Source organism: Calypte anna, chromosome 7 (genome assembly GCF_003957555.1).
Source record: "Calypte anna isolate BGI_N300 chromosome 7, bCalAnn1_v1.p, whole genome shotgun sequence".
Lineage (NCBI taxonomy): Eukaryota > Metazoa > Chordata > Aves > Apodiformes > Trochilidae > Calypte > Calypte anna.
In genome coordinates this window covers 28,615,048-28,627,116 of record NC_044253.1, presented here as the reverse complement: position 1 = coordinate 28,627,116, position 12,069 = coordinate 28,615,048, and the positions used below count along the sequence as shown (strand labels likewise).

Below are 12,069 nucleotides of genomic sequence, written 5' to 3'. Positions count from 1 at the left end.
CCAGTATCTCTGTGGATGAAAGTGTTTCTGCTGTTCTGATTTCCCTTCTTGAGGGATGGTACCTGTTTGGTTGTTTGCTCCCTTCTCTTTTAAAAACTGAGTCAGGAGAGATCCCATCTTGTACTTCTTCTTACTGCTCTATTCTGCTCCCAAAGAAGCCACCTGCAGGAAGGTTGGTGTCTTCCCAAACAGTTAAGAGAGATCAGGAATTACCTGGAGTCATGGATAGTGCAACCAGGAGGCAGCATATATATAACATAGTTGTGTTATGCTAGGGAATAATACAGAACACTGAGCATTTCTATTCCTTTTTTTATTACTCTGCTATTAGCACTTTATTTGTATCAGAAATTGAACTAGATTTTACTGAAAAACTATGTGTAATATCATTATCTTGGGAAATATGTAGTGGGAAAGTTCTAGTGAACACCTAGTCAGTCTTTTTTTCCCCAGATATCGAGGGCTAAGGTTGTCTTTGTGACTCTCTGACATTTCCTTGGCTGCTGTTTAAGTGAGACATTTCTGATGTCAAAAATTGCCTGCAAAAAAAACAGGGAGAAAATGCTACTTTAAAATGTTTTGAAGACTATTATGTCTCCTTTTAGGCATGTTCGGGGTTGATTTTGGGTTTTTTGCAAGGGTAAACAAGTTTGTTAGATGTCTGTCTTTTGGAATCCACCTGTCTTGTTTGCTGAAGCCTGCAGCAGAGCACAGTCCTGCTATGGAGCATGTGTGCCCACAGCATGGAGAAGGGAATGGCATCCAACCTCCTACAGCCACCACCAAGGCCTTGAGCATGGTGGGTCTTTGGCCCTGGCATCTGTGTCATGGTGACAAGAGCAATAATACAAAGTGAGAATGGAATTCATGAGACCACTTGACTCAAATTTGAGCAGACTCACCTGCCTGGTTTATTTCCATATATTGGCTTGAGGGACATGTTTAGATTGTGATGTGTTTGGGGTTTTACAAGTCTGTGTTAACAAATGCATGAAGTCCTTAGTCTGAAGTTATTGTACTTTAAGTGAAACAGGTAAAACGATCCTGAAAAAGAAGCTAACAGAAAAATACCCCTTTATTTCTTGACAAAAGTACTGTGTCACCTTTACCCTGAAATGTGTTTTTTTTTAATAATAACCTTTGTGCCAGGGCTTACCTTCAGCCATCCCCATTAAAAATTGATCTGGATGTGACCAAATTCTGTTTTATGTGAAGTCCAAGTGCATGTTGAGGTAACATTCTGCACCAATTTGTGACTGCTCTGGTGAAAGTAGACCATGGGCACTGGGACCTTTTCTGTTTGATGATAACAATCCCTCTCACTGTTTCCCTTATGGTGCTTGCAAAGACAAAACCACAGTACTGACATACAGAAGGGGTAAGGATCTTGTGCAGGTGTCCTGGATTCAAGTGGAAGAATAGCAGCAGCACACAGGAACTGCTTGCCTAGGCAAGAAAAACAGACTTTCCCGAAGGGCTGCAGGAGGCATGACATGTCTCAGACATTTAGAAAAATCTGCTCTGTCCAGATCTGAACAGGATGTACCATTTGAGTAACCTTCTGATCTAAGGGTTCTGAACTGGCCGATGAGAATGTGTATTTTTGAAAAACAAAAGATTGGGCCAAAAATTCTTCTGATTCTTTTGGAGGAGGTCAGAGCCAGGAATTTTTGCAATGTATTGTTCACAGTGGTAAGTAGGAGTTTGTAGGTTTTGGCAGATTATATTTCGGATGTCCCGATATCCACAGCTAAGAAATAAAAGTGACAGATTTGTAACTGAGAATCATCTGCTTCTGGTGAACAAAGACAAAAGAACACAGGCACTGGAGATGAGTGCTGGCATCAAGACAATTGTCACTGTTGGTACTATGTCATTTTTATATTTCTCAGTTAGGAAAATTTTGTGTTCATTTAATAGAATGTAGCTACATTCCAGGAAATATTTGAGCATAGAGGATATTGGGATTTAGGTATATGCTCCTAGCTCTCTGGCTCTCACACTTCCTCTGTAGCCAGTAACTGCTTCTCATCAGTGAAAGGACTTATAAAATAAAATGTACTTAGTGGTTACTATTTCAAATTTTTTGTTGTTGCTTCAGGATATTAATTTCTGCTCTTAGTTCTGCAATAATATTTACTATTGATCAAACAACATAATAAATGAGTATCTGGAACTGTTCTTGCTACTGAGAAAACATCTGCTGACAATACTGCGCTGATACTGTAGGTACTGCAGCTTAGCCCTGGAAAGAATCCTTCATTATTTCACCTGAAAAGGAGGATTGGCTCAGCTACTCCACTCGTCCTTGCATGTGACCTCTACTTGATAATAAAACATAAAGTTATAATTTAACACAAATGCTGTCAAACAGACTTTGACACCCTTGAAAGCAACCCCCAGTCATCTTTTTCAACTGGTACTTGTCTGTGTACTTCTTTTTCATAGTTTTTTTCCCTGTTAATTTTTTCACATTACTGTTACAAAGAATAAAAAATGTCCAACTGACAAGGAGCATAAGCTCATTAATTGTCTTGGAGTTAGATGGAAAAGGAAGAGTGGAATAAAATCAGCTGTAATGCTTAAATTTTTTCCACTAATCCGTCCTGGAACATTTTACTCCATAGCAGGTCTCCCTGTCCTGATTTTATTTCTGTACAGCACCAGTGTAAGTATTTCAGTCAAAAATTTATTTTTGTTCAATTTCATGATTCTAGCCCACTTAAGAGAAAATAAAACAAATACCAAAACCAAACAAGCAAACCCCTCCCCCCCCAGAAAAAAACAAACAAAAAGCAAGCAAGCAAAAAACCCCCATACAACCCTAGAAAACTGCAGATAGTCTAAAATAAAAGGAAGTTCTTTCTGATCTTCCCTAGCTACAGATACTTGACTTTGTAGTCTTGTCTACAGCAATCTAATATAAGAAAAATCTTACAATCAATGTCTATACAAGAAGTAAAAACAAAACAAAATCTCTATGGAATATGTACAAAAGGAGTTAGTGCATATTGAGTTACTCTGTTTTCATTTCTCACCCTTGCTTTTGTTACAACTTCCATCTGTATGCAGGTTTAAGGAAAGGATTGTTTTTAAGGATTAAAGTCAGTTTTCAGAGTGGAATAGGATTTAACAGTACAACTATCTTTGCAGTTTGTGAGCTGCATGTAAAGATGTTGAGAGTTTTATAGCTTTTGTTATGCAGCTGTGTTTAAACTAAACATCCTTTCTGTATTCTGCTGCAGCATCAGTCATATCGTGTGCGACTAAGATATTTTACCCTATATTTATGCATATTCGTAGGTATTATTAAAAATAACATTTTAAGTCAGATCATGTGACAAAAATGCCATCTAAAAGCATTGTTTGGTATAAGGCTGCTTCTTCAAGCTACTTTCTGGAGAACTATTTCTTGTCATATGAACCTATGGGTACAACTGTTTTATGCATTGTCTCTGCCCCTTTTTCACCCATATTTTCATCCTTGTTTCTCCAACAGAAGGGAGAGCCAAACTGCAGTATTCTTTCTCCAGAAACCACAGAGCAGCTGACCTTTGAGATTCCTCTGAATGATTCTGGCTCTGCTGGACTTGGTGTGAGCTTAAAAGGCAACAAATCTCGTGAGACTGGAGCTGATCTTGGGATTTTCATCAAATCCATTATTCATGGAGGTGCTGCTTTTAAGGTATGGAAGGAACACATCAGATGATGACTGCTTTAGAATTCAGACGTTTCTTCACTGAGCACTGAATCTTGCTTGCTGAGCTTTCTAGGAACGAATACCTTTTTGTCACTCATTCCTTCAGGTGAACTGCAAGCCTACTAATGTTTTGTCCCAAGATTCTGGTGTTGCGTGTGGTTGTTTGCCACTGGGAAAGCAAATTGGTGGTAACCTTGAGGTGCATTTGGATGCTGCAGAAAAAGGGGAAGGGGCAAGAACAGTAAGAATGTGTGGGTACAAGGAAAGGCTGTGTCTGAGCTTCCCCACAACCCACAGGAGTGCATGGGAAAGTTTGTGTGCTGCTAGACTCAGAGTTGGGTATGTACATTTATCAATTATCTCCACAGCTTTTGGTCCTCCTTAAGTCATACAGGCAGACCCATAAAAACCAAGAGATAAACTTATTTACAAAAATTAGAAATTGATAAATCTTTGAAGTTAAGGATTATGTATTTAATTTGTGCTCTAAATGATAATTCATAATTTTCTTTTGGTTTTATGCAAATAGTTTTTACCATTGTAGTAAAAATTTAACTTGACTGAGCCTGGCATCCATTGGGTGGAAGCTACAAATTGCTCCTGAGTTGTATGGAACTGGTAACATTAAATTGGTAAATGACAGTTTTATAAATTGTTCTGTTCCCTCTAGGGACTATACAAGGACTGTTGCACATTCTTATGATTAAAAAGTATTTGAATTATTTTGTAATCTTTAAGAAATCTATTGACTTCGTGGCTTTTTTTTTCCAAATAAAACTTGAAAAAAGTAACTTAACTGAAATTAGAAACTAAAGTCTTAATATTTCAGGGCTAGTATGTTTAGCTGTTGTGGATTTATAATCTAATTTTTTTCTTTTGTGCTATCTCAGCAATCCCTCACACTTCTGTAAAAATACCTTTTAATTCTGTGTGTGTAAATTCCTCTACAGACTGCTGAGTAAGACAATTCTCAGCATTAAAACTTTGATCATATATTTACAACAGCTGGTAAATAGTGGTAATCAAGGAAGGCTTTAGCTTTTATGTGAATGTTTAATACTTCTCTGCTTCTATTATTTACATGTCCTAGTCCCACAGTTATTTCAAAGGTCAGACCTCCTCAGGTACAACTGAGTCTGGTACCTGCCTTGCAGAACAATGTCTATGGTTAACTCAGGGCTGAATGACAAGGGAGTAAGATCATCTATACAGTGCATATCAGAAATGAGTTAAGGCTTAAAAGAACAAATAAGGGCTTGATAAACTTGTGTATGTGTGCTACAGAGAATACCTTGTTCTACTGTGGAAATGAGGGTGCCCTCCTTATGTTCCCAGCTCTGTGTTCCCTGAGTAGTTGTCCACACCAGTAGCAGTGACAGTGTGTATTGCAACAAATAAACTTGGTTTTTGGAAAAGCAAAAAGCTTGTGGAGCCACATTGAGGCAGCATTAGTGGGCTGCCTACCTGACTTGTCACATCATATTCACGTAAGACAGCTCTTTCTAGGTCTGTAAGTTTAGCAGTCTCTATTTTCCCATAGTTACTCACTCCAGAGCAGTTAATTTTGGCTTGAGGCATCTGCAAACTAATAAAGTAGGACTTCTGTGCTCACACATTAGTAAATGGCAAACTGACATGGTTGGTCAGCTTGACTGGAAGATTTTGTCTTGTGGTAACCTGTGGTCCTGTGACCTGTTCTTTATTCTGCCTTTTTATAAGCCTTTCACCTGTTAGAACTGTGTAGTAAAAATGTGAGTATAGGCTTAGGAACAAATAAGATAGCAGATGAGGCTCTAGCTTCAACCAGAAGTGTTCAGAGAATCTTTTCCATGTATTTTCTACAAGTACCCACAGAATGCAGTCATTGTGGTGATGCCTTAAGAACCAGTTTACGGTTGCCATATGCATGGAGAAGAGCTGTCTTTCTCCTGTCTCTTGACCTTGATGTAGAACAAAACATAATCAGTGGGTATTAACAATTAATACAATTTCTTGTATCAAGTTTAAAAGTGTGCACATACTTGGGCATAAATATTTAAAGATGTCCTTATTGTCCTTAAAAGCCTTTCTTCCCAGCAGGTACTTTCCAGAGAATTTTCCCATGTGATCCATTCTCATGCTCTCTAAAACAGAATATTATGGACTTAGACGTGTGTGTGCTTTTCAGTCTACAAAATTTTCATGGCAGACTTTCACAGGAGGGAATTATAATGCTCACTGACATGAGAATTCTCTTATTATGTCTCACTTCTGCAATTAGAGTTTAAAATTTCTTCCTGTTTTGTGATACTGTGCTCATGTTGTCAATACAGTCACTGCTTGTCTTTATAGGAGAGGTACTACATTGAACATGTTTGTTTCACTGCTGATGTAAATGCTCAGTCCTTCTAATGCTGTACATAGGTTTTGATAAACTTCTTTCATCAATGTATTTTGTAGAATTAAGAGTTAGGTATGAGATGCAGACAATTTTGGTTGGTTACAGTTAGATGGCATTGGTCCCAACCAAAGGTCTGAAGAGAGGCCAACACTTACCTGCCTCTCATGTGTTTGTGGCATTACAAAGTACAGAAAGGGAGTTGTAAAAGAACCTAAGGGAAAGCAGCAGTCTTTAATTCTATATTTAGGGTTTTTTTAATCGTAGCTAGAGATTTTAGAACATACTGATGTATCTTGCATTGTACAGTTACAGTAAGACCCAGTGCTATTACCACTCTTGCTACAAAACCAAAGTAAGAAATGCCTTGATGTTCTTACTTGGTATTGTAACACTGTCTCCCGCAGGAATAAAAACATTTACTTTTGCTTGTTGAGCCACTGTGTCCCTTCTTTAACCTCCTTTTGTAGTTTTTGAAGTGTCTGTTTTTTATCCCTAATAGAAAGAGGCTACTGGAGTACTTGGCATTTTTTAGTTCTGCAGAGCCTTTCCTATGAAGAAAACCAGCATTTGAGTTTAAATTCATCAACTTTCTGCATAATTTTAGGGATTTCAGTCTTGTTTCCCTAGAGACACTTGTGGTACATTCCTGGTGATCAAGTACTTGTTTTCTGCTGCGGCTGAAATGCAGAATTAATGGAATATTTTCTACTTGTGAATTTGTTCAAATCAAAACGTGGTGTATCTTGAACCTCCTTTAGGCTTCTGAGTGCTGCTGCAGTAAACATTGCTTGTTGTGTTAAGTGGATGGGGAAATTGGATTACACCAATCAATGCCATCAAGGAATTCCTTCTGAGTGAAATGTCATTAATGTGATAAGGGAAATAACTAGATGTGCTTTGATTAAAAACATAAGTCTTTGAAGAACATGGCATTTTATCTCCATGCTCTAGTGTAAAAAGCATGAGATTCTTGTGACTCCCTGGCTGTGAGAGCCATATGGTTGTAGGTTCTACCCCTTGCTGTAAGTCTTCATTAAATAAAACCAACAGTTTTTAGTAAGCAAATGGGTGGTAGCTTTACTCTTTATGAGAATAGCTCATTTACAATTTCAGATACCCATTTGAAAACTGTTTTGCTGAAATGCCAAATGTTATTTTTCTACTCAGAAGCCACAAAGAAACCCACCTTTCAGACATAAAAGAAAAAATACATTAAAACAACATTTAGCGTGTTTAATGCCAAGAAGATTGTCTTGCAGTTCAGTCTTCTAAACCAGGCCATAACACCAGTGATATGAAAATCTGTGTTTGGAAACTGGACATTGAGATACATTTTTTCAGTCTTTAAAACAGCAAAAGGTTTTTCTGTGAAATAACTTCTACCTGAGCATATGTGAAAAGAAAGTTCAGCTGTCTTCCAACCTACCTTGTACAGGTGGCTTAACGAGTGTGGTTTATCAGGATTTCTAAAGCATGCACACCTTTTTTCTTCTATCATAGCTGAAGTGTTGAACTCAAGTAGAGCATGTAAAAGAGTGGGAAAAGGGGAGATGCTTCAGTTAAGAACTGATATTATTAAAATATAAAGAAATACAGAGCCTCATACAAAAGTATTTCAATGCACGTTAGTAATCCAGCAATTCTGAGCATTCTGAAGCTGTATTGATTAATTTAAAAGTATGCATTGTGTTCAGAACAGTTGCATAGTCAACAGATGCAGTCACATCAAGATGCATTTGACATTGTACTTATATGTGCTTTAGTAAGAATGTTTAACAGATACTTCTACATGGATATTTAGCCACAAAGAAGTAATCTGAGAACATGTGGGACCATAGGAGGACATGAGGACCTGTCAAATTTTCAAAGGCTCACAGAAACTAAAAAAAAAAAAAAATTCTCCTTAAACATCTCTTGCTGTGAATGGCTTCATTCAGCAAATGTTGATAGAACGCAAGGGAATTGCAACATGTGCAAATAATAAAACTCCCTGTTCAATAGTGATAACTCTTCTCTCCTAAACTTTGCCATGTGTGATGGCATCATTTTGTAAGTAGAGAAAGGGTAGAATCAGCCTACTGACTTTGCTTGTATGTAAATTTATGTTGGCATGAAATCAGTAGAAAAATGGGAGTTTGGTATGTTTTACAAAAAGTATTGCTGTTTCCTATCCTCCATTCCCATACCTTTCCCAGAAAAGTTTAATATCTCTTCATTTTCCTTCCCTGAGTGATTCATTTCCTAATTCTGTCTTTCCATCTTCTTGTCCCAGTTTATTTTGGATTCTGGTAAAAGCTGCAGTTTTCAGCTCTGTAGCTATTCATACTCTGCTGTGGTAATGATGATACCCAGTTCCTACAAAAATAAGAAAACTGTATTTTTCATAGCTACTGTACCTCATTTGAGCACAAATGACTTGGCTGGCAGATAGAAAGCATAAAAATTGAAAAGCATATTTAGTTTGGATTATTCAGATACATAAAATATGTAAACTGTTCTGACAGTGTCTTACAAAGAGTATGTAAAGATCTCATGAATGAATCGAATCCATTTTAACCATACAATATACCTCTAAACAAGTTCTTTCCCTGCTATTCTTTACTGCCCTTCTATGTTGGATGTCTTCAGTTTCTTGTTCTCTCTTCCTTCTTTTGAGGTCTGTTGCCAACTTAATAATTGTGAACTTGACAGGCTTTAAATGGAGCTCTTGTGTCTTAATTAAATAAACCTTGTTTTCTAGTTAAAGAGAGAAAAGACCAGGGCACATGCTTTTATGAAAAGAAATAAATCACAGATAATAATACAGCAATAATACTCCTAAATAACAAATAGCTGTGTCCACTGCTTTATTACTTCCACAGATGTCACTTAACCTTCACAGTGAAACTAAAGGAATTTTTCAATAGCATAGGCTACTTGGTGTGGCCCAACCATATTTTTGTTATTGGCAGCAGGTTTGGTCATTAAAAGACATGGACTACATTATTTAAAATAGGGATGCTTACATCTTATCATTCTGAAATGAGAACAGAACACTACCCCATCAGGTGGCATGGTAATTGTGACAAGGTAGAAAGATAGCAGTGAGACTGTAAGACAATTTTTTTGTAGCTGTTTCTTACAGACCCTGATATCACATAATATAATGCAGGGAAAATATCTTGCAGTATCATAGAATCATATAGAATGGTTTGGTTTGGAAGGGACCTTAAAGATCATCCAGTTCCAATCCCCCTGCATGGGCAGGGACACCTCCCACTAGTTCCAGTTCCTCAAGGCCCCATCCAACCTGGCCTTAAACACTTATAGGGAAGGGGCATCCACACCTCTGATCAACTTGTTCCAGTTTCTCACTGCCCTCACTGGAAAGGATTTTTTCCTAATGTCTAACCATAATCTGCCCTCTTCAAAGTTTTAAACCATTTTTTAAATGATTTTTAAACCTTTTAAACCAGTATTCCTTCCTGGTCACACTTCAGCTACCAACAGCTGTGGTGTGGGTCCTTTTAACTAACCAAAACCTCCTTTTCCTGTTTCCTTTTCAGAAATTATAGAAAATTAATTGTCCATGAAAAAAGAACCAGCCTGCCTGTTCATGCACTTCTGTGTTTGTAATTGTCCTATGAACTTTTCCTGAAATGTAGTAAATGAAGGAAAAAAATGGGCAATTAATGGACACCAAGTTTTTTGGTTTTGAAGACGTGGTGCTATGCAGTCTCTTGTTTCTTAAATTTTAGGAAGCAATGTCTCATTCTGTGCATCTTGCTTTCCTGTATGTAACACCCCTGCTTGATAATTCTTTATTTTTTAATTTGTTTGTTTGTTTGGTGTATTTTTTGCTTGTAGGATGGTCGTTTGCGAGTAAATGATCAGCTTGTTGCAGTAAATGGGGAGTCTCTCCTGGGCAAGTCCAATCATGAGGCCATGGAAACCCTGAGGCGCTCCATGTCCATGAAGGGGAACATCCGGGGGAGGATCCAGCTGGTAGTTCTCCGGAGACTGGAAGTGCCAACAGAGGTGATGTAGTAAATGCATTTGTTTTTAAAATGTCTTTCTGATCCCAATGTTTTTACATGTAAGAGATGGGGGCTGAAGTCTCAGTCAAAGAGAGACCTCCTGGCAGAATTAAGTCTTGACTGTGTGGAGTCAGGATTCACACAGGATTTTTCTGGTTGATATGGACAGATCTTGCTGTTCTTGTTGACACCAGTCTAAAAGTTGCCTCTTACTTTAATTAGACAAGTATTCGAGTAAAAGGAATTGTGGTCCCCAGGAGGGTTAATGTAGGATTAATGTGTTGATACAGCCGAGATAGAGACCATTTGAATTCTTCTGATTTCATTTGTTGTCATGATCAGACACCTTAATGTCTTAATGTGACTTGACTTGGATTTTACTTCTTTATTTCTTGTTCAGTTTCATTAGTATTTTTATTCACTTCTTTTTTTTTTTTTTTTTTTTTCTCCTTTCAATGGTCTTCTGGTCCTTTTATGTTCTCCCACAGAAGAAGTTTTCCTTTTGTTTTTTTCCTCTTTTTGATCTTCAAGGAATTGCTATTTTACTTTCCCTGATCAGTTGAAGACTACTCCTTCAGGATGGGTTTCTGAGTTCATTAAGATAAAACTTGCTTAACTAAGGTAACAAGATAAGAGGAGAAAGCCATTTTAGTGGCTGTGTTTTCTGGATCTTATATAAACTGATGTTTGTCAATCACCTCTTATTTTTAAAAGGGTTGGTTTTATGATCTCTCTTGTTCCCTCTCTTTGATGTATACATGTACACATGCACCCTGTTTCCTCATCTTGGTGTATATCTATGGATAGTATGCATGTATCTATACTGCCAGCCCTTGTTACACACCCCAGTTTTGACCTTTGAGTAAATTTTAATAGTTTTTCAACATCTGTACAGTTCCCTACAAGTGGATTTGTGGTATAAAGGCTGTAATAAATGCCATTATAAAATTCCAAGATACTGTTTCAAGCTTCTTAATGAGTTTTGATGGAACATTTTAAAATATTTAGAAGAATCAGGGTTTTGGGTGTGTTTGCATAAAATGTCAGATAGAGCAAGACAATGCAAATATCTTTTAGTATAATTAACTCTTTGTATTTTCCTGGTAATTTTCAGTTTTATTTACTAGCATCATTAATTGATTGAGAAATAAATTTAGAAATATATTACTTTCCAAACATGATGCTTTTTTGAGAGAAAACTTTGCAAAAACCACACTGATTTCAGTCTTGCCAGAGAAATATTAGCAATTTTGGAATATTTTAGAGGAAAACATTTTGGTTTTTTGTTTTGTATGTGAGAAAGCATTATTCTGTAAGGAAGAATTACAAAGTATATGATGTATTTATTGTGCACTCTTGTGATTTAAGAAAGATAACTCACCTTTAAATAAAGCTTATTTCTTATTCTGCTAGATTTCTTCAGCTAACAAAAGCCAATTTATTTTTTTTAAACTTCCAATCAAACATGATTGATCTGAGAAAAGCATGAGGCTGCTTTTTATAGTTAAGTATAGTTTTATACATTAACCAGATGTATGAAAGAGGTAAATAATCTTGACTCATGCCCTGTGAAGAATGCATAATGAGGTCTTGATTGAATCAAATTCATTTTAGACAGGAATTAATTTTTATAGGGTTGTCTTTAGGTTCAATTGTAATTCCATTTGAGTCTGGAGACCACAGGAAAAATGGGTTGTTGTCTGTTCTTTCATTTTCCCAAAACAGCTTCCTGAGTACTGCAACTCAGCTTGGTAGAAGGAGAATATGTTTAGAAATGCATTATTGTTTTTACTGGTCAGGACACTAATGGAGGTCTTCCATGACAGATTTGTTTTATAAGCAGAATACTCTAATTAGGCCTGTTACTGAGCAGTTGTTGAGATATTGATGTCATTGTGTCATTTATCGAAGATCTGAAAAAGCAGATTTATTGTTATTGTTCAAGGCTCCCTATCCCACTGCCTGCAAGTCTC

The 12,069-nt window shown here is 37.0% G+C and overlaps 1 protein-coding gene across 1 annotated transcript in view; it reads left to right on the top strand.

The window, feature by feature from the left end:
- PARD3B (par-3 family cell polarity regulator beta) overlaps positions 1 to 12,069 on the top strand; it is a 385,985-nt gene that overhangs the window by 183,416 nt on the left and 190,500 nt on the right. Inside the window, exons 11-12 of the mRNA XM_030454365.1 lie at positions 3,500 to 3,685; positions 9,927 to 10,097. Of these exons, the coding sequence (XP_030310225.1) occupies positions 3,500 to 3,685; positions 9,927 to 10,097 (357 nt within the window). The remainder of the gene's footprint in view (positions 1 to 3,499; positions 3,686 to 9,926; positions 10,098 to 12,069) is intronic.